The 22663-nt window shown below is 41.9% G+C and overlaps 1 protein-coding gene across 16 annotated transcripts in view; it reads right to left on the minus strand.

Annotated features, from left to right (window-relative positions):
* APBB2 (amyloid beta precursor protein binding family B member 2) overlaps window positions 1-22663 on the minus strand; it is a 382829-nt gene that overhangs the window by 178259 nt on the left and 181907 nt on the right. For all 16 annotated transcript variants that reach the window (XM_061419976.1, XM_061419963.1, XM_061419979.1 and 13 more), the window contains one exon: window positions 16238-17047. In XM_061419976.1, the coding sequence (XP_061275960.1) occupies window positions 16238-17047 (810 nt within the window). The remainder of the gene's footprint in view (window positions 1-16237; window positions 17048-22663) is intronic.

Consider the following 22663-nt stretch of genomic DNA (forward strand, 5'->3'; position numbering starts at 1 on the left):
ATGGTCTCTAATTTATGACTGTGAAACTCTCATAACTGCCCACCTCCTTTGCCCTCTGACATATTCTAAGCACCAATGTCTGATGTACCTTCTTTAAACCCCACCTTGCAAATCACACTCCTTTCAAATAACTATCAATTTTTTTCACTAACAAAAAGCAAGTTCAGAATTAAGCATTCAGTTCAGTTCAGTTCAGTCGCTCAGTCGTGTCCAACTCTTTGCAACCCCACGAATCGCAGCATGCCAGGCCTCCCCATCCATCACCGACTCCCAGAGTTCACTCAGACTCACGTCCATCGAGTCGGTGATGCCATCCAGCCATCTCATCCTCTGTCATCCCCTTCTCCTCCTGCCCCCAAATCCCTCCCAGCATCAGGGTCTTTTCCAATGAGTCAACTCTTCGCATGAGGTGGCCAAAGTATTGGAGTTTCAGCTTCAGCATCAGTCCTTCCAATGAACACTCAGGACTGATCTCCTTTAGGATGGACCAGTTGGATCTCCTTGCAGTCTAAGGGACTCTCAAGAGTCTTCTGCAACACCACAGTTCAAAATTCTTCGGCGCAACACCACAGTTCAATTCTTCGGCGCTCAGCTTTCTTCACAGTCCAACTCTCATATCCATACATGACTACTGGAAAAACCATAGCCTTGACTAGATGGACCTTTGTTGGCAAAGTAATGTCTCTGCTTTTGAATATGCTATCTAGGTTGGTCATAACTTTCCTTCCAAGGAGTAAGCGTCTTTTAATTTCAAATCACCGTCTGCAGTGATTTTGGAGCCCCCCAAAATAAAGTCAGCCACTGTTTCCACTGTTTCCCCATCTATTTCCCATGAACTGATGGGACCAGATGCTATGATCTTAGTTTTCTGAATGTTGAGCTTCAAGCCAACTTTTTCACTCTCCTCTTTCACTTTCATCAAAAGGCTTTTTAGTTCCTCTTCACTTTCTGCCATAAGGGTGGTGTCATCTGCATATCTGAGGTTATTGATATTTCTCCCGGCAATCTTGGTTCCAGCTTGTGCTTCTTCCAGCCCAGCGTTTCTCATGATGTACTCTGCATATAAGTTTTAGCATCCTCCAATATGGCCACCACCTACCCACCTGACGTCTCTCACAATTAACCCTTCAGAGACTCTCCTCTCCATCAAATTTGCTGCAAGCACTAACCCTCACATGGAGTGCAAAAGTTCCCAAAAGGGATTCCAGGGGACTTCTGAGGTCAGAATTATTTTCATAATATTAAGATGCTATTTATAGTCTTCTTCACTATGTTGACATGTAACTGAGAGCATGCAAAAAATATGGATGAAATTGGTGGCATCTCAGCATGAAGCAAGAAAATGGCACAGACTGTACTAGAAATTACCATATTTCCAATAATAGTATACATATTCTTACTGAAAACAATGCCAGCTTCAGCTAAGAATGTCCTTGAAGGAGTAAAGGTAATGAATTTTATTAAATCTCAACCCCTCTATACATTTCTTTAATGTAATTATTCATAAGGCACTCCTGCTGCACAAAGAAGTATGATTGTTATTTCAAGAAAAAGCACACAGAACACACTTTAAATTAACAGAACCACTGACAGACAAACTATGGTTATTTGAACTTGAGTACCAGGCAGACATGTTCTCAAAACAAATGAGGTGAGCCTGTAACTTCAAGGAAAACAACTGACAGTATTTGTTGCCAATGATAACATATGAGCTTTCAAGCAAAAGTCAGAATTTTGGAAAAACTCATAAGCACCACTGAGAGCTTGACAGCTTCTCAATAATTAAGGACTTTTCTGATGAGATACGTGGTGAGATGAACAAATATAAGGGTTTACATTGTATAAAGAAATGTGTCAACATTTGGAAGATCTTCATAACTTGAATCAACAGTTTCTAAGCCACCAACACATGGTTACAAAAATTATGTGTGACAGACCAATGCGTTTTAATAAAACAGAGTACAAAAAGTTTATTATGGTTTCAGATTCTACATTGAAATTACCAATTATCAAGCTTTGATGTAGTACCCCCCCCAAAAAAAAATCCATAATTGCCCGAAAAGGTTATTTCTACCTATATATCTGTAATAGGCCAGCAGGATTTTATTTATCCCCTTCAACCAAAACAATTTACTAAGATAATGCTAAAAAGTAGAAGCAGATAAGAGAACCCAAATGCCTTTAATTAAGCCACACGTTAAAGAGATCTTCAAATAAATAAAACAATATCACCACTCTCATAAATTCTTGCTGGTTTTTTGGGGGAAATGGTTGTGCTTCATAAAACATCCTATTTTGTTAACATTAAAGGGTTTCTTAATTCTTTTTTAAAATGAGAACTTTTCAAAATAGCTCAGCTTTAGTTTCTAATATAACAAATATTGATAGATATAATCCACATAAACAAAAGACCTTTGGGGTTCTTACAATTTTTCAAAGTGTAATGAGGTCCTCAAGACCAAAACTGGGAGAACAGCACCTTAGAACCAACATTTCTTTTGATTTCTTTCAAGTTTTCTGTGTGTCCACTACTTCTTTACTTCTCTAAGCTCCTACCTTTCAATTTTGTCCTCTTCTTGTGTCACAAGAGCCCTTCAGGTCAAGAAATACCTCATCTGGAACTTCATGACCCTGATCTGTTCTACATGCTTGGCAAAAATCTACCTGGTATCAACAACATACGTTTTGAGGTCAGTGTATTTGTTCCACGTCATTTTTTTTTAACACAAGCATATCCCAGGGATTGTTTATCCTGTATGCTCAGGATATAGCAGTGAATAAAACAGACTGGATCCCTTCCTCCTGCAGCTTACAGTCCAGTGATGTTACCACTCTGTGTGGTCAACCAGAGTTAGAAGAAAGCTTACTAAAAGGGCAGAATTTCCAACATTGAAAAAAAAATTGTTTTTAAATTTTTAATGCAGAATCTCAGGCCTTAGCCCAAACCTATTGAATCACAATCTGCATTTCAATAGAATCCCTAGGAGATTTTCCTGTACATTAACTTTGAGAAGCAGAAGATTTACTCATCCTCCTAATTACTGTGAACTTCTTAGATGTAAACTATTACATCTTTAATTTGTTGCACTGCTAGTATGAAGGGGCTTCCCTGGTGACTCAAGTGGAAAAGAATTTGCCTGCAATGCAGGAGACCCAGGTTCAGTCCCTGGGTCAGGAAGACCCCCTGGAGAAGGAAACAGCAACCCACCAGTACTCTTGCCTGGAGAATTCCATGGACAGAGGATCCTGACAGGCTACAGTCTACGTAATTGCAAAGAGAAATAATACAGTTTACCAATTACACTAATCATTCATTCAAACATGAGTACCCATTGTATTTCTGGGGATTAAAGACAACAACAAAGGCAAAACAGCTTTTATCACCAAGAAAAGTTTCAGATGTGCCCGTGCTCAGTAGCTAAGTTGTGTCTGACTCTCTGCAACTCCATGGACTGTAGACCACCAGGCTCCTCCATCCATGGGATTTTCCAAGCAAGAATACTGGAGTAGGTTGCTATTTCCTCCTCCAGCAGATCTTCCTGACTCAGGGATCAAACCTGCATCTCCTGCATTGGCAGGCAGATTCTTTACCATTGTGCCACCTGGGAAGCCCAAGGAAGCCCTCCATCTCATAGCAAGCATTTTTGGAAAAGTTAGCTATCATTACAATTATTGTCTTATCTTTGCTATGAGAGGAAGGTTTCAATTTCATAGCAAAGATAAGACAATAATTACAATGATAACTAACATTTCAAAAAAATGTTTTCTGTGAGCCAGGTATTGTGCCAAGGGTTTTAAGTAACAATTTTATAAGGTCAATTCTATTACTATTCCTACTTTAGAGAAAAGAAACTTGGCACCCAGAGGTTAACAAAGTGATGGAACTGGGATGAAACAGGATGTTTGACTGTCAAACCAAGAAAAAGGTGAATGCTGTAAGGTACTTAAAGATTTAAAAGAATCTTGAGGAAGGAGCTTGTGCATTCCTTGAAGGCAAGATTATGCCTCAATCTTGGAACCACCTAGAGAACTAGCTCGGTTCCTGTACATGTTAGGAACTCAGCAGACATTCATCAACTGGAAGTATTAAGGTTAACCTACCATCCTTACTAAAGGTACATTAAGGTTAACCTATCACCCTTACTAAACACTATCCTAAAAATAAACAGTCTAGATTTTACCAATCCAATAATCCTTAAGTACACTGAAGATACAGTGGACCTGAGGTTGAAAATGCTTCTCTCTGATACTTGATACAAAGAGTCCATTCTCAATTACAGCATGTAGAGGAAAAATAAACAGGAGACAGAAGGACAAGGCAACAACTAAAAGCCACTCAGGAATCCTGGAAGAAGCTGATGCTTATTCTGGGGCAAGAAAGAAGAGCAGGAGGTCACAGAATGTCTTTCTTGTCCATAGTGAGCAAAGGATGAAAGAAAATGTCGGTCAAAGGTCCCCCCAAAAACACATCCCTGGAGCAGAAACTAAAGGAGTTAGCCCATTACAGAGAAGTGTCCCTGCAGGCTTCTGATATCAGGTTATCTCACTCCTCTCAGCCCTTGAACTTCCTTTGCTGCACTTCCCAAAAGCCCTTTCCCAGTGGTTTGGAGTTGAGGTCATCTCTATTCTCTTACTTTCTGGGAATGTTACATGGAACTGCAACCATCTTTTCTTCTGGAATACCCTGAGGAAAGGTTCTGTCGTTCTATTAACACCATTCCACACATCAGTTAGGGATTAAGAAGGCTCTCATGAGCCAGTCATCTTGTATACCCAGCCATCACACACACTAGCCTGTGTAAGAAAAAAGTGTTCTGGTAACAAACAAATAACAGACCAACATCAGCTTCCTAAGCAAGCCATTTACAAGATAGAGATCCAGCTTTAGAATATCCTAGATGTACCAATTGAGTACAGTGTTATATGAAGAATTCTTCAAATTATGCTGATGAAGAGAAACAATTGCTTAACAATGTCCTTAACGATATTAAAGAAGGGTCTTTGCAAAGATTAAACTCAATCATATTCAAGAGTAAATCTACAGATGGCAAAACAAAATGAAAAAAAAAAAAGGGAAAACTCATGTCCTAACGACTGAAGCAACTTAGCAGCAGCAGCAGAATGTACTAATAAATATCACCTCCCTTCGTAGATACTGACAATAATGTTTGAGAGTCCCATTCTCTCACTTTCTGACCCTTACACATGGAATGTTGACTACATATGATTTTCTAATAGTTAAATGATTCAATCTTCCAGTCAAATCTGTTTGAATAGGAAGCTTTTACTTAACTGCTTTGAACCCAAGGGATCTCAGAGGGAAACACAATATAAAAATTAAAAGAGTAGTCAGTAACTACACTCACATTTATGAAAGCAAACTGGGTGTTTAACTGAGCCAGACTTGAAGCACAAAAAATTTATGAACCACCCACATCCTAGCTTTTGAAAAGCTAATGTTTTCCCTCCGCTCACCAGATTAACAGATGGAGAACTCTGAGAAGTCATCTAAAGATGTCTTTGGAAATTTTAAGCATGTTTTGCTTAACAGTTCATGTCACACTTTATAATTCCACCAGAAGGCATGGGACTGTGACTAGGATGACTATGATTAAAAGAAGTCTGTAGGTGCAGGCTGCTGCTACTACAGCATTACATGCAAGCAGCTAACAGGCAAGACCAACGGCAGCCAAGTTCTTTCTACTATAACAGTTTCATGTGAGTGTTTACAGCTGAGTCCACCAACACTTAGAGCAAGGGTCCACAGGCCTAATGCCTTAAGCCCCAGAAGACAGGACCCATCTAAAGGCTGCCGCTGACTGGGGACTCCATGGCATTTGAGTCCAGCATTGAGAGATATCTGGACTAAGGAATGGGAAACTCCTATTTTTATGTAAAAGCTACTAATTTCTAAGCATTGGCATCTAATTCAAAACATCATCTGGTAGACAAAACCTGTCTGTGGGTTTCCTGTGCACTCCCCAGCACTACCCATTTGTCATCTCTGAAACTTTCATGGCATCATATTGCCTTTGCGTGGTCTCAAAGTTAGGGTCACAGTTTTCCTTTTATTCTCTGCACAGCTCCTAAGAACATACTGTATGTTTGGTAAGCAGTGTCTCTTAAACGGAGGTAAGAACGCATGGCTACAACGATACCCCAATTTAAAAAAAGGAAGAGAAGCATGGTTGCTACTGACATCCCTGTGTCTCTGATTTTAAGTTTGGACCCGAAGGAATAACACCATCTCCATATAGCCACATTCCCAGTACTATCCTGTTCAGAACCAAGCAAAACTGCTGAATGTGAAGCTATACTATGTCTTTATCGTTTTGTCTCCCCCGCCCTTTCCATACCCACCCACCCATCTTGGTTGGGTTTGTGGTTTCAGATTCACCAGTATCAGTTCCACACTTAAGTTCCTTCATTGAAGAATTTGGACGAAAGCTATCCCAAATGATCTTGAGGTCCTTTGTAGCATACTCTACTCACTTATCCATTCTGACAAGATCTGCAAGTATTAATTTTCCTTCCTGAAAAACTTGAATACAATAATTCCTGGAAACATCCTTTCACAGCTCCTCTGTGTTGCATAGATTAAGAAATTACCTACAAAGATATCCATACTGGGTTGGACAGAATTCCCCTAAAATTCATATCCACTCAGAATCTCAGGATGTGATCTTATTTGGAAATACGGTCTTTGCAGATATAATCAGTTAAAAGTGAGTCCATATTGGACTCGGGTGGGCCCTAAAACCAATGACTGCTGTGGGAAGACACAGGCAGACACTGCAGTGATGCAACTACAAGACATACCGAGCACTGCCAGGACCCACCAGAAGCCTGGAAGAGGCAAGCAAAAAGCCTTCAGAGGAGCATGACTCGACTGATACTTTGATTTCAAACTTCTAGCATCCAGAACTGTGAGAGAATAAATATCTTTGTTTAAGCAATCAAGTGTAAGGCAATTTGTTGCAGCAGCCCTGAGAAACTGATAAAACACGTAAACATCTCCCCTTCTTCGCTTGAAAACTTACAGTGCCCAGGATCTGAGGATGGGCTTTATCTTTTCATACTTTCACATTTCAGACATGTGAAATGTGACAAAGAACCCAGAGGCACATCTCAGAAGGTAACTTCATGTGTGTGTGTGTGTGTGTGTGTGTGTGTGTGTGTGCGTGCGTGTGTGAGGGAGGGGTGCTTCCTCCAGGGAGACAAGAAACTGTGTGTGGGCTATCTGAGGTTACAGGCTGGTTCTAATTTAATTCTATGTCTCAGGTACCTAGCACAGTCCACAGAGTAGACTTTTAAAAAATAACTTCTCTGTGTTTGTATATATGAATTAATGAAAAAATTAATTAAAACAAAGCAATGGTGAACATACTCACCATAAATCTCTCTGTGTTTATTAACTTTAGGTTCTTTGTGAGAACAATAGGTTAGGAGAGAATGTTCATGATGAAATTTGACCAGAAAGCTTCTGAAAGTGGCCAGTAGCATCACCTGGCATTTCTGGGAGCCCATCACACAGGACTACTAGAGGACTCCATCCAGTCATTTCCTAAGCAGCCACTCTCTGTCTCTGCCCACATCCTCTCCCCAGATGATAAGCAACTTGTGAAGCTGGGTTCTAAAATTTTGATTTTCAACATGCCATTAAAGCAGACATGAGAAGGGCGGGAAATCATGAATTACACTTCTTCAATGGGCTTCCCAGGTGGCTCAGAGGTTAAGACTCTGCTTGTCAATGCAGGAGATGCAGATTTGATCCCTGGGTCAGGAAGATCCCCTGGAGGAGGAAGAGCAACTCACCCTAGTATTTTTGCCTGGGTGAGGAACCCAGGACAGAGGAATCTGGTGGCCTATATAGTCCATGGGAGTCACAAACAGCTGGACATGACTGATCGACTAAGCACACACACACAGTGATTAATTTAAAGAGAGAAAAGGATTCCTTACTTTCTATCAGCTCTGAAGAGCAATGGTCTCCTGCTGGTCTTCATCTGTCAAGAACCTATTCAGTCTTCAGCACAGACAACTTAATGCCTGAACTTCCATATCCCAAACAATTAAAGTTTCTTTCTCCTCTAAGCTCCCTCTATCCCACAGCACGCCAGCATTTCATAGCTCCTTCCTGGTTCTGTCTTGAATATACCAACAGTCTTGTGTTCATGACTAGACTGTTAGGACTTTTGTGGCCACTCATTTTATTGCATCTATTTTTAGCATGTGCCCTGAAGTACCTCCTCTAATACTTCATAATGGAAAGCAACCAAAATCTATCTTATCATTCAACTGAATATATATATATTTTCTGGAACTTTCCAAAAATAATTAATTGAGCAAAATAATTTTCTTCCTTAAGTTCATGGAATGAGATAAAAAAGTCTTTTTATCCATCTGAGCCCCGAGGTACTAAAATCTAATTTGGAAATCACACCATCCACCCGGAACACAATCCGTCCGAGCTATTTTGGAAACATTTCACATGTGTCTTCTTCAATTCCTCCTGTCACATCAGGGAACTCTCAATTGAGACGATAAGACAGAAAGGCGAGTGAATCACTACTGAGTGTTTAAAAGATTAAAATGAATGCAGCAGGACAAACCAACTGAACACTGGGCCCTTTCTATATTCTGGATTTTTTTCGTTTTTCCTTTAAGGGATGGGAGCTTTCAAAAAGCAATTAAAAAATACTTTATGTTTGAAATTGCCAAAATCTATTGACATAAAATTTAAAAATTTCTAAAAAGTGTTAATAATATCAACTTGTCCAAACCTCTAACACTCTTAAGCTAGCAAAGGCCAGAAATAATTAGTGCAGCCAACTGTGTTGACATAATTAGGTTCGTGCCTTGGCTTTTGCCCTCAGCAGCTTATCCAACTTGCAAGAGTTCTACTTTGCTTGCCTTAAGACTGGAAACCAATCAATTTAAGACATCAAAGGATTTAAACTCTTAAGCAGTACAGATCAATTAGCAATGAAATCAACTCACAAAGTATGCAGGTAAGTGAAAACGAAATGGTTCTTTTCTCTGGCTGCTTTGAATTGTAGACTTATGGTAGCTCAGCTGTGTAAAGAATTTGCCTACAATGCCGGAGATCCCTGTTTAATTCCTGGGTGGGGAGGATCCTCTGGAGATGAGATAGGCTACCCACTCCAGTATTCATGGGCTTCCCTGGTGGCTCAGACAGTAAAAAATCTGCCCACAATGCGGGAGACCTGGGTTGGATCCCTGTATTGGGAAGATTCCCGGAGGAGGCCACAGCAACCCACTCCAGTCTTCTTGCCTGGAAAATTGGGAGCCTGATGAGCTACAGTTCATGGCGTCGCAAAGAGTTGGACACGACTGACTGAATGCAGCACGGAGACATCTAATACAAAGAATGTTTGTGATGGATTGAAATGCTGGCCCCAACTCTTCGTCTTTCCCTGGAGACTAGAATAAAATAATAATCACCCTATCCAAGTGTTCTGAACAGCTATTTTATATAAGTTGTGCTTACTTTTTCTTTTTTTGGCTGCACCAAGCAGCATGCTGCTGCTGCTAAGTCGCTTCAGTCGTGTCCGACTCTGTGCGACCCCAGAGACCGCAGCCCACCAGGCTCCCCGTCCCTGGGATTCTCCAGGCAAGAACACTGGAGTGGGTTGCCATTTCCTTCTTCAATGCATGAAAGTGAAAAGTGAAAGTGAAGTCGTTCAGTCATGTCCGACTCTTAGTGACCCCATGGACTGCAGCCCACCAAGCTCCTCCATCCATGGGATTTTCCAGGCAAGAGTACTGGAGTGGGGTGCCACTGCCTTCATAAGCAGAGATTAAACCCATGACTTCTGGAGTGGAAGCACGTGTGTGTCTATGGCGCTCAAGTGCACGCATACTCAGTCATGTCTGACTTTGCAACCCCATGGATTATACATAGCCCGCCAGGCTCATCTATCCATGGGATTTCCCAGGCAAGAATACTGGAATGGGTTTCCATTTCCTACTCCAGTGGAAGTATAGGGTCTTAACTGCTGGACCACCAGGAAAATCCCTTACTTTTTCTGTTTTTATAGCTAGACTTACGTAGCAAATAGCAGACAGTATGCATATTTGTGGTCCAGCTCCATCTACCCAACCAGCAAACAGATAAGGTTTATGGAGCTTGTGATTATGTGTTACCTACTGTGAGAAAAGGTTCATATCCACACATGATAAAGACTTCGCCCCTGCTTTCATAGAGCTCCAAGTCCAAACAAAAACCTTTCAGTAAGGTTACAAACTTCTGAGAGGAATGTGATAACCCGAGACTTGGAAATATTGCCTTGAGGTACAGAAAAAGGACTTTCAACAGCTCAGAGGGCCTGGAAAGATTTCACAGAGGAACTAAGAGTTGGGCTGAAACTCAACTGCTTATAAGAATGAAAAGATTCTCTAAAATATAATTTTCCATCTTTTAGATTATAAAGATACGCTGGTTGAAGTGTATAAAGTCTGATTATTCAGCCACTGGTGCCACAAGGCAAGGTCTCTAAACTATGATACAGTGGGAAAATGTTGGATGCTGTGTCTAGAGACCTTGGTTCACATCCCAGCATGGTCGCCTGAGTGTGATAAAGTCCCCCCAAAAGATCTGGAACCCAGAATTTCACTGTGCCTTCCACAATAACTGATTAATCAGTATCCCCCCATTATGAAGCAACATTTTCAGCTAAGTTATAAAATAAGTTCAGTTCAGTTCAGTTGCTCAGTCGTGTCCGACTCTTTGTGACCCCATAGACTGCAACATGTCAGGCCTCCCTGTTCATCACCAACTCCCGGAATTTACTCAAACCCATGTCCATTGCATCGGTGATGCCATCCAATCACCTCATGCTCTGTTGTCCCCTTCTCCTCCTGCCTTCAATTTTTCCCAGCATCAGGGTCTTTTCCAATGAGTCAGTTCTTTGCATCAGATGGCCAAAATATTGGAGTTTCAGCTTTAGCATCAGTCCTTCCAATGAATATTCAGGACTGATTTCCTTTAGGATGGACTAGTTGGATCTCCTTGCTGTCCAAGGGACTCTCGAGTCTTCTCCAACACCACAGTTCAAAAGCATCAATTCTTTGGCGCTCAGCTTTCTTTGTAGTTCAACTCTCACATCCATACATGACTACTGGAAAAACCATAGCCTTGACTAGATGGACCTTGGTTGGCAAAGTAATGTCTCTGTTTTTTAATATGCTATCTAGGTTGGTCATAACTTTTCTTCCAAGGAGCAAGCATGTTAATTTCATGGCTGCAGCCACCATCTGCAGTGATTCTGGAGCCCAAAAAAATAGTCTGCCACTGTTTCCACTGTTTCCCCATCGATTTGCCATGAACCTCATGTGAAGAGTTGACTCATTGGAAAAGACTTTGATGCTGGGAGGGATTGGGGGCAAGAGGAGAAGGGGACGACAGAGGATGATGGCTGGATGGCATCACTGACTCGATGGACTTGAGTCTGAGTGAACTCCGGGAGTTGGTGATGGACAGGGAGGCCTGGCGTGCTGCAATTCATGGGGTCGCGAAGAGTCGGACATGACTGAGCGACTGATCTGATCTGATGGAACCAGATGCCATGACCTTAGTTTTCTGAATGTTGAGCTTTAAGCCAACTCTTCACTCTCCTCTTTCACTTTCATCAAGAGGCTCTTTAGTTCTTCTTCACTTTCTGCCATAAGGGTGGTGTCAATCTGCATATCTGAGGTTACTGATATTTCTCCCGGCAATCTTGATTCCAGCCTGTGCTTCTTCCAGCCCAGCATTTCTCATGCTGTTCTCTGCATGTAAGTTAAATAAGCAAGGTGACACTATACAGCCTTGACGTACTCGTTTCCCGATTTGGAACCAGTCTGTTGTTCCATGTCTGGTTCTAACTGTTGCTTCTTGACCTGCATAGAGATTTCTGAGGAGGAAGGTAAGGTGGTCTGGTATTCCCACCTCTTAAAGAATTTTCCACAATTTGTTGTGATCCACATAGTCAAAGGCTTTGGCATAGTCAGTAAAGCAGAAGTAGATGTTTTTCTGGAACTCTCTTGCTTTTTTTTTTTTCTATAGGTCTTCATAGAACTGTTCAGCTTCTTCAGCATTATTGATCAGGACAGAGACTTGGATTACTGTGATACTGAATGGTTTGCGTTGGAAACGAATAGAGATAGACCATTCTGTTGTTTTTGAGATTGCATCCAAGTACTGCATTTCAGACTCTCTTGTTAACTATGAGGGCTACTCCATTTCTTCTAAGGGATTCTTGCCCACAGTAGTAGATATAACGGTCATCTGAATTAAATTCACCCATTTCAGTCCATTTTAGTTCACCAATTCCTAAAATGTTGATGTTTACTCTTGCCATCTCCTGTTTGACCACTTTTAATTTTCCTTGATTCATGGACCTAACATTCCAGGTTCCTATGCAATATTGCTCTTTACAGCATTGGACTTTACTTCCATCACCAGTCACATCCACAACTGGGTGTTGGTTTTGTTTTGGCTCTGTCTCTTCATTCTTTCTGGAATTATTTCTCCACTGATCTCCAGTAGCATATAGGGCACCTACTGACCTGGGGAGTTCATCTTTCAGTGTCCTATCTTTTCTCCTTTTCATACTGTTCATGGGGTTCTCAAGGCAAGAATACTGAAGTGGTTTGCCATTCCCTTCTCCAGTGGACCATGTTTTGTCAGATCTCTCCACCACGACCCGTCCGTCTTGGGTGGCCCTACACAACATGGCTCATCGTTTCACTGAGTTAGACAAGGCTGTGGTCCATGTGATTAGATTGGTTAGTTTTCTGTGGTTGTGGTTTTCAGTCTGTCTTCCCTCTGATGGAGAAGGATAAGAGGCTTATGTAAGCTTCCTGATGGGAAAGACTGACTGAGGGGGAAACTGGGTCTTGTTCTGATGGGCGAGGCCATGTTCAGTAAGTACCCCAATATCAAATAAAATAAGTACCTGATATAAAAATCAGACATTGATTAAAATATAACATCAAATGATTTACTCACTACATCAGGGCCATTTGGGGATATGTAGATGACCTCCATTTATATTCAATTAATCATTATTTACTTACAAGTTCACCTGCTATATTTCAGGCATGTCATGACAGCACAAAGATGAAGACAAATCACCAATCCTTTCTCTTAGGGTACAGAAAGTCCTAACTAAAATCAGAGACCAAAATATAAGTAACTCATAATTAAGAGAGAAGTAAACTTATATATCCCACTGCTATACTGATAATGATTATCACTAATAAAAATAAGCACTCATTTATTAAGTTCTTGCTATATGCCAGACACTGTTCTAAGGGCTCTTCAAAGATGTCTTCACTTAATCTTCACACCAGATCTATGCTAAAACATTACTAGCACCCCCACTTTACAGTTGAGAGGCTATGCGAACTGCCTACGCAGAACCCAGCGGAGACCTAAACTCAAGCAGTTGACCCAAGAGCCTGTCCTCTCAATGCTAAGTTAATGAAGCATTAGGCCCACTATCACACCATCTGATTTGGTTTTCTCTGTGTATAGCCTGCCTTTGTACACATTAGTAATGAACCAAATTTTGAAAACGGCCATTCTATAGGATACCGTCAGTTTCATACTCTATATCTTCCATTTTATTAAGCCCCTATGTAAAATCATCAAGTTTCTTTCTTTTTTTTCATGGCCACACTGCATGGTCTGTGGGATCTTAGTTCCCTGACCAGGGATTGAACCCAGGCCCACAGCAGTGAGAGTGCAGTCCTAATCATTGGACCACCTGGGAAGTCCCAAGAGGTGTTTTTTCAATGGGAGTTCACAAGGGGCTCTGAAGAAATTCCAAAAGAATTCCCAAACATTCATTTTGAAGGGATGGCTTCTAAATTTGTTTAAAAAACCCCTCAATCTCACAGCTTTGGAGTTGAGTCACAGCTAACACATTTTTCCAAGCACATCTAAATCAAAATGTCTATCCTTAGCGACCTATTATGGACCATCACCATACTGTCATCCTTACTCTAAACCTCAAGGTCTTCAAAAGTGACTTGAAGAATGAAAAATGAACCTAACCCCTCAACAAGTCAGAAAACTCTAATCCAATACATATCACATGCCAAGCACTCTAATGGGTTCTGTAGAGAAACTCAGCAGCAAGTTACCCCGGGACACTGAGCAAATGAGTAGTGAGCTGAGGAGACCCTGGAGAGATGAACCGAGCCCGTGCATGGGGTCAGTTTAAGCTCTGTACTCTCTGCCAGTCCTTACTGATACCAGCATTCAATAAGCAAAGGGGTTGCGGATAGAACTACCCTAAACACTCAGCATCAGGGGAATTGTTAAACCACGGAGCTTTAAGAGGGTGGAATAGCATGCTTAAACATTTAAACTTAGCCTGAGGTAGAACACCGCTATGTCCTGTTATGAACTGATCTGCAAAATACATACTTCCGTGGAAAAAGTGAAGCATTCATAAAATAATGTCACTCATTTAAAAAATTTTTTTACCATGGAAAAATTTAAGCACACAAAAGTAGAGAGAACATAGTAATAAAGCTTTATGTACCTACCTTTAACAAAGATTAGCTTATGGACAAAAGGCATACACGTATTATTTCAATAAGAATATATTACACTATATATTATTCTGCTATATTCTAGTATGTATCTCGAAAAGGTAAAGACTCTTTAAAAATATTATGAAATAGGGGGAAATTTTAAAGTTTATTATAAATGTGGGTATATGCCTAAAATGGCTCCTGAAAAAAAAAATGCTTAAAAAAAAAAAAAAGTAGTGGTTTTCATTGGAAAAAAGGCAAACAGAGTGAGGAACAGGGGAGACTTTACCTGATACATTTCAGTAAGATTTAAAGTGTCACTACAACAGGAGCACTGTGCTCAGAAGAGCAGCAGAAAGGCTGCCATGACCTGAGGAAGGCAGCGCGGCCTCAGCGGAGGGCGCTGAACACACGAGAGCAAGTCTGAACGTGAGATACTCAAGGAGTCGTTTATATAGATTCAGACACTGGCAGGTGACAGTTTCCATCGGCTACAGGATATGAATTCTCTAAATGTAAAAAGTAATAGAGAGCTGTGAACTCAGTGACATTACTAAACATAATTATAATTCCAATAATGTGCAGGCCCAGACGTTTATGAGATGAAATGGGCTCATCTCAGCCTCCCTACTGCCACATATCCAGCAACAGGAAGCTGATGAAATCATGTAAAGCACTCTGATTTTAAAGGGCACTTCAAAAAGCCTTTTTTTCTTTTTTTCAACAAGGTAATGTCTTATTTTCTCCTCCTCTTTTCCTATCTGTAGTCCTTATAACTTCTCTGCCTTATAGGTTGGGAAAATGTCATTTCCTTCCCTGGTGGTTCTATCTGTAACATCTGTATCACATTAACACAGCCTTGGGAACCACTAGATGCAGGGTTAGGGTAAAGAAAGAAGCCTTTGTGAGTGCTTGTTTACAGTGAATTCAGATACAATTCAGTTCTCCAATCTTTTAACCTTATGATCAGTAAAAAGGGAACTATGAGAAGATGAGATAAAAAGTAGCTCAGTTTTAGGACCCTGCTCATTTCTGTGACAATTTTCAGTTCTGTGAAAAATCCAAAGATGTTACAAATATAGACAAAAGTCAAGAAAGACTGGTCTCAACTAGACTAGTTAAAATCCAAAACTTCTGAAAATATATTAAAATAAACACCACTTTCTCACTTTCAAATATCACTTGCACAAGGCTAACAACATATTTCCCAGTAAAGCTCAAAAAGGACATGTCTTTAATGAATAGACTTTCAACTTCTTAAACTTTAAACTTTTCATTAGCTTGAGCATAAACACGTTTTTCTGAGAACTTTAAAAATAGTTGTTCTCTTTCTCAGGTTGCATCCACCCCTGGCAACTGCCTTATTATTTTCCTTACAAAACCCAGTGTTTCGAGATAGTAGAAACGGTTCACCTAACCACTGGCAGTATAATTTCCAAATAAGTGATATTTTACTGTATTTAACACCAGGGACTTATTTCTTTTACAAAAATGCTTCCCAGGACAAACAACTTGTTTGAATCAAAATGAAAATGCTGAGTACTTTTCACATAAATTGCCCAATTTTTCCCTAAGAGGCTCAAGTTCTTCTCCACCTGCAAATGAAAATTTTGGGGGAGGGGGGTCATTGCAGAGATTAATTCCATCAAGAAGGGAAAGTGCCACCGCAGGCTACACTTCTCTCGGGTACCTGTCTCGTCCGGGGAGCTGGGGGAGGCGCTGTCTTGGGACAGAGTGGTCCAGCTGGACTCCTCATCGCTTGGTGCCAGGTTCTGGATCCGGTGGAGTGCACAATCGGTTTTGGCCCCTGTTTTAGGATGATCCTTCTTGGTCTCTGGGCTGGATGATACGGTGGCTATGTGGCCCTCCTCGGGGCTAGATTGGGGCTTGTTTGGTTTCTGCAGCAGCACATCACCGTTCCCGACAGTGGGGGAGGCCTGGCCTGGCTGGGCCTTCTCTCCCACAGCCCCAAGCTGGTGGCCCACGTTCTGCTCAAGATCCCTGGTGGAGGTCTCCAGGTCTGCATAGTAGTTCAGGAAGCTCTTGGTTCTCCGGGGCTGGGAGGGTAAAATCTCACAGTCCGGGGAGTCCTGAGGGTGGGGCTCTTTACCCTCTAACTTCTCAGAAGTGATGTTGATGACCGCGGTGGGGCTGACGTTCCTGTTGGGGTCCTGCTGCCCTTGTTCTGCGGCCTTCCGGAGCTGGTTCTCCCCATTTTTCACCAGCTTGATGTTGGCAGAGCCATTTCCCAGCAGGGGCTGTGCGGCTGGATCCGAGAGGCCCATGGCCGCCTGGATATTAGTTAGTGCATATTTTTTCCTGCATTTAGGGGGTGTGCTATTCTTGGTTTCTGTGTGTTTTATTTCGGCGTTCAATAGTTCATTGTGGGAGGACCGGAGATTGAGGGTGTTTGGTGGTGTGACTGGGCTGTTCCGATTCGTGACGTCCGTGGTTCCGCTGCTGGCCATAAACACTGCCAAAGTGTCTACACCTGAGTCAGCTGGAAAAAAAGAAGAAGAAAACCGGTCATTGGATGCCTGGCATGATCAAATGACTTAGCGCACAGAGTGAGCAAACGTTTCCATACGGAAAATTGAAAGAATCAAAGCTTCCATTGCAGTTTTGTAGAACTGACCCATCTTCCTCTCTCTTTTCACCGTGTGCTCATACATTAACCAGGAGCAAATAAAAGGCTTAATGTGGATACACAAAAGCCAGTTTATAGAAAAGCGTGGTGGTCTGAGGTTTCAAATTTTACTTAGAATAAAAATGTATCTCTCTTTTGAATTCATATAAAAGCACTTTCTTCCCACAGCGGGTCTTCATTTTTTCACAGCCTCGAAAATCATCTGCTTTCTAAACATTTACACTACATTTCTATTTTGTCGTTACCTCAGGCAACAAAAAAGGTTGCTCAGAAAGCCTCTGGGGCTCCAGTATTCTTAATTAACCTGAAAGGTCACTGTTCAGTAAGGTACCACGTATCCAAGGTAATTCTTCTTCACCATATTTAGAAATCGTGTTCTGAATGCCAGGAAAAACCAAACCTCCATTACAGTTTGATACTGTCTTGTGAACATTTCTGACCTGGGCTTACTGTGTGCACTAACCATAAATTTTGGAGAAATGGCTTAATTACTCAAGAACATACACATAAAACAATTTATAATAATGCAGCATTGAGCCCGAGGCTACAGACATGTTAGAGCCCCCAAAGGAGTCTGAATATATTCCACTGAATTAAAACATACACTCAGCAGTTTGCAGGCACCACGTGCCCTTGCAGAACTCCTGGAAAACTGTCTGGCAGTTGCATTTATCTCAAATATTGTTCACACCATCAGTGATTTGTTCCATGTGTCTCTTGCTAGGAAGAGAGAAAGATTCCTCAAACTAGAAAGGAACAAACTTCATTAGGGGGAATTCCTAAAGTTTCAGATTTCTCAGCCTATGACGAATGACTTCTTTCTTATCTGATCCCTTGCCCTCCAGAGACTTCCAAGGGCTCCTCCTCTATATCAGGAGTAGATGAACCAAAGCACAGCTCCTAACATTCCTGAAATTGTACTGTGACAACCCCCTCCTTCTCCATCGAGCAAAACAGAGGCCTCTGCAGGGGAGGAAGGTAAGAATGTTCTCCAGTTTGGGAGCTTAGCAACATCTCTGTCCATCGTCCAACACTCAGGATGGGATATTTTAAAAGAGTCACCACTAGAGCCTTGTGTGCTTCTCTGAAGCTAGGCAACATCTGTACCCTCCAAGCCTTGTCCATATTTACAGCAGAATGACCATGTGGCCCGCAGAGATAGCGAGGGCTGGAGCCCAAAGGATTCCTGCTTACCCACACCTGTCTCAGCACTTGGGCTTCACTGAGGATCTAGGGTCTAGGATCTTTTAAACAATACTGACAACTGAATTTTTAAAAAATTCTTTATACTGCTTTGGCTAGTACTACCGTTTTACAGGAAACATGTTTTAATATATAATTCAACCTCACTTCAGAGCAGCATTTGGTATGAAAAGGGTCCACTGTGAACCCACATGAAGTTTTCCCTGAGACATAATACCCGTAACATAGGACAGGAGAGAAAATTATATTTAGACTTGGGTATTTGGAGTGACATTATTATGAGAAAGCTGGCAATCTGCTGGCTTTTAAGAAGGTGTGACAAAAAATTTTTTTTATGAGGCTGTTTTATGACATTAGATACTATATTCTAGCAATGTTATTAGGGAGAAATTTTTATTTACTTTGTTTATAGCCATAAACACTTTCACAAAGAATACCATCAAAAATTTTAGGTGATTTAATACTGAAGTAGCTTTTATATCTTGGTTTTACTTGACAGGTAAAACCTTTGAGCCGTGTTTTCACCAGTCTTTGGATCCTACCACCCCTTCTAGTCCACTGCAACTCTTCTGCTTGCTAGAAATCACAAACGCAAAATTTGGGAGGGTTAAGTTAGAACAACAGGACCAAAAATAGCTCTGCAGATGCTGTTTTTATAGATCAAAGCCTGAACACAATTCAGGTGTGTGTTTTAAATAGTAAATGATAGTATCATCTGGAAGCAAAATAAAAGGTTCAGATCTAGAACGAAGACAGTCAGTTAATCCTATGAAGTACACAGTTGTCCCTAGATGTTAATACATCAGCCAGCAAGTCCTTTGGGCTCACAGGGTCCTGAAGCAGGTAGAGATGAGCAACTTCCTAGAAAGGCCAAGGCAGCAGAAAGGAGGCTCCCAAAAGTGAGGAGGCAGTGCCCATGAGGATGACTGCACAGAACTCAGGTCAAAGACACGAGGCACAAGCCTGCTCCATGCTAATTCCTGGTTAAGTGATCCAGGACATCAGGCTCTCAGTCTCCTTGTCTGAAAAATGGGGACGATAATAGTACTTGGCTGCTGTAAGGATTAAAATGCGAAATGGCACTAGGAGGTTAGCACAGTGCATAAACAATAAATACAAGTGATCTTCAGCCTTTTAATCCAAGTGACAGAGCACAAAGCTGCCTGCTGTCAGGCCCCTAGATTAATCAGGCATTTGATCTGAGTTGTACAAAAATGGTCTTGCTGCAGAGACACAGGGAGCAGACTAACAAGAAGAGGTAAAGAAGCCGAGTCTACAGGAGTTTAATTACAGAAGAAAATCCTCAGATTTAAGAGAAAGGAGGTATGTGATTCTTTTTTTTTAAAAGAAAGAAAATTTTATAATGTCTTTTTAAATCTTCTAAAATTTAGTTATTTTCTTTACGGTCAAAAAAGCCTATGAATTAAGTCCAATCTCCTTGACATAACAGAAAAGTTGCTTAAACTCTTCATTTCTTTACCAGGATAATGCTTAATAGTATCTATACATCACTGAGCTTTGCTGAGGACTGAGAGAGACAGCTGTCAAGCACTGAACCTAAGGCCTGACGTACTGTAAGAGCTCAACACACACCAGGAATGACTATCATCTCACAGCTCCCTCCCGTGCTGCACTCTTCTGTCTCTGGCCACCACACCTCCGGCCATCATGTACTGAGCACGCTCTTGCCTGGTGCTGTGGCTGGGAATGCGGAAACCAAGACAAATAAGGTCCCGCCTGCGAAGCGCTCTCAGCCTCAGACACACACAAAGTGACAGCAATCAGGGTACAAAGGGGTAAGTGATCTTCCCACTTCACACTGGAGAGGAGCTGCAGACAAGAGAGTGTGGATTACCATCTGGGGAATCTGAGCAAATCAAGACGTGAGAGGAGAGGTGGTAGAGAGAGAGGAGGAGGGATTGGGCAGAGAGTCCTGGAAGACCTGCTCCAAGAGATGGACTTGACCCTGAGGCAGAGAAGAATATCAAGCACTTCAACAGCTGCAAGAAGAATGAATGAGGCTCAAATGTGTGTGTGCAAGGGTTGTGTTCTTTTCTTTCCTCAAACATATTCTCCAAGATGGAGATGACTCTGATAAAAGGCAATAGAGAAGCAATGAAAATTTGGCATTAAAACATCAGTGATTGTCAGGGAAAGAGCATAATAAGGTAGACAGAGGGTGTCTCTCTAACTAGAGAGGGAGGCTGGCTCCATCTTCATGTTCTATCTGGTGTTAGATACTGACTCTACTATTTACCTGAGGAGAACAAAGCCTCAGCAAGGAGACTCGCTGGAAGGCTACTGGAACAGTCCAGTCAAGACAGCAGGGAGAGTACCTACGGGTCAATCTGTACGGCACAGGGGACGCTTCTCAGTGATTTGTGGTGACTTACATGGGGAGGAAATCTAAAAAAGAGTGGATGTATGTATAACTGAGTCACTTTGCTGTACAGCAGAAAGTAACACAACATTAAAAACAACTATATTCCAATATGAAAAAAAGAGACAGTAGGGAGAGGACGAAGTGGGTATAGGGAGGTACTCACACAGCTATAGGGCCAGCTCTGATCACTCATCTCTTGACCAGGGTGTACACTGAGGTCTCCATGAGCCACCCGGATTTAGAGATAGGGACTGAAAAGAGCCAGGTGCACTGAGTGATCATAAGGACAGTGGCGTCTCCTGTTATATCAGCTTCAGGAGGATGGCAGAGTTGGGCAGGGAGTGACCTTTAAGGAACTTCACCAGAAAACAAGCAGAAGGAGAAATAAGAACGGCTGGAGGGTGATCTGGGGATATGGCAAGGAACTTTTGTTCTTTAAACTGAGAGTCCAAGCCATGTTTCCTTTTTTTATAGGCCGGGAAAGCTGAAGCTGGCACAGAGGGGAAAAGAAGAAACACAACAGAAGGACAGACCACGCTGGGGGGACCCGCAGAACAGATATGGAAATGTCAGCCTCGTCCAAGACGTGAGGAGGGGGGAGCAGGAGCCAGGACAGGGTCAGGCACATACGTCACTGTGGTGACACAAAAGCAAAACTGAGAACCTCAGTTTCTCCATAAAGATGAAGTCTTTCCCTGGGGGAAGCAGTCTAGGGGGAACATGAGGAGAGGGACAAAGTTTCGAAACAGTCACAACAGAGAAAAACAGAATAAGCAATTTCAAAATAAATACACAAATAAAAGAAGGCTGGCGGCATAAAAACAGACACATAGCTCAGTGGAACAGAATAGAGAGCCTAGAAACAAGTCCACACATATACAGTCAACTAACCTATGACAAAGGAACCAAGAATATACAGTGGGGAAGGACAGTCTCTTCAATAAAGGAGCTGGGGAAAACTGGACAGCTGCATGTGAAAGAATGAAACTACAATACTATCTTATATGATACACAAAAATTAACTCAAAATGGACTACAGACGTGAAATTGAGGCCTGGAGTCATAAAAGTCATCAAAGAAACTATAGCGGGGTGAGCCCCTTGACACAGATCTTGACAACGGTATTTTGCTTTTGACACCAAAAGCAAAAATGAACAAGTGGGACTACATCAGAAAAGGTTTTGCTCAGAAAAAACAAAAACTTATCAAGCAAATGAAAAGGCAACCTATGGAATGGGATTTTTAAATAGGAAAGAAATAGGCGCAGAGAGGGACATGATTAAGGTGTCACAGGTGAACAGTGAGGAATGCACTCCAGGATCTGGTCTGGGGTGGGGGCAGGAGATGGAGCCAGGAGGAGGGTGAAGAGCTGGGGGAAAAGGCTAAGGGGTCAGAGGTCCCTGACAGACAAGGCAATAGGCGTGACAGGAACAAGGAGCCGCTCCAATCCTAGCTGCACGCACACTCTGGGGAGCTTTTAAAAAGTACAGAAGCCTAGGCCCACCCCTAAAGACACTCCAGATATCTGATTCAATTAGTCTGGAAGGTGAATGTGTGTGTTAGTGTTAGTTGCTCAGTCGTGTCCGACTCTTCGTGACCCTATGGCCTGGAACCTGCCAGACTCCTCTGTTCATGAAGTTTTCCAGGCAAGAATATTGGAGTGGGTTGCCATTTCCTTCTCCAGGGATCTTCCCGATCCAGGGATCGAACCCGGGGGAAGGTCAATGGGACCCATGATATTGCCATCACTTCCACATCTATTCATCATGCTGTTTTGAGCGTAACTCACAAAGATTCAACATCAATTCAAGAGGATGGATTCCTATAGCAGAGCCAGGTATATGTTCAGAACTAAGAGTGTGAAAAGCGCTCATATCACCACT

This window comes from Bos javanicus, chromosome 6, assembly GCF_032452875.1.
Source record: "Bos javanicus breed banteng chromosome 6, ARS-OSU_banteng_1.0, whole genome shotgun sequence".
In the NCBI taxonomy this organism is placed as follows: Eukaryota; Metazoa; Chordata; class Mammalia; order Artiodactyla; family Bovidae; genus Bos; species Bos javanicus.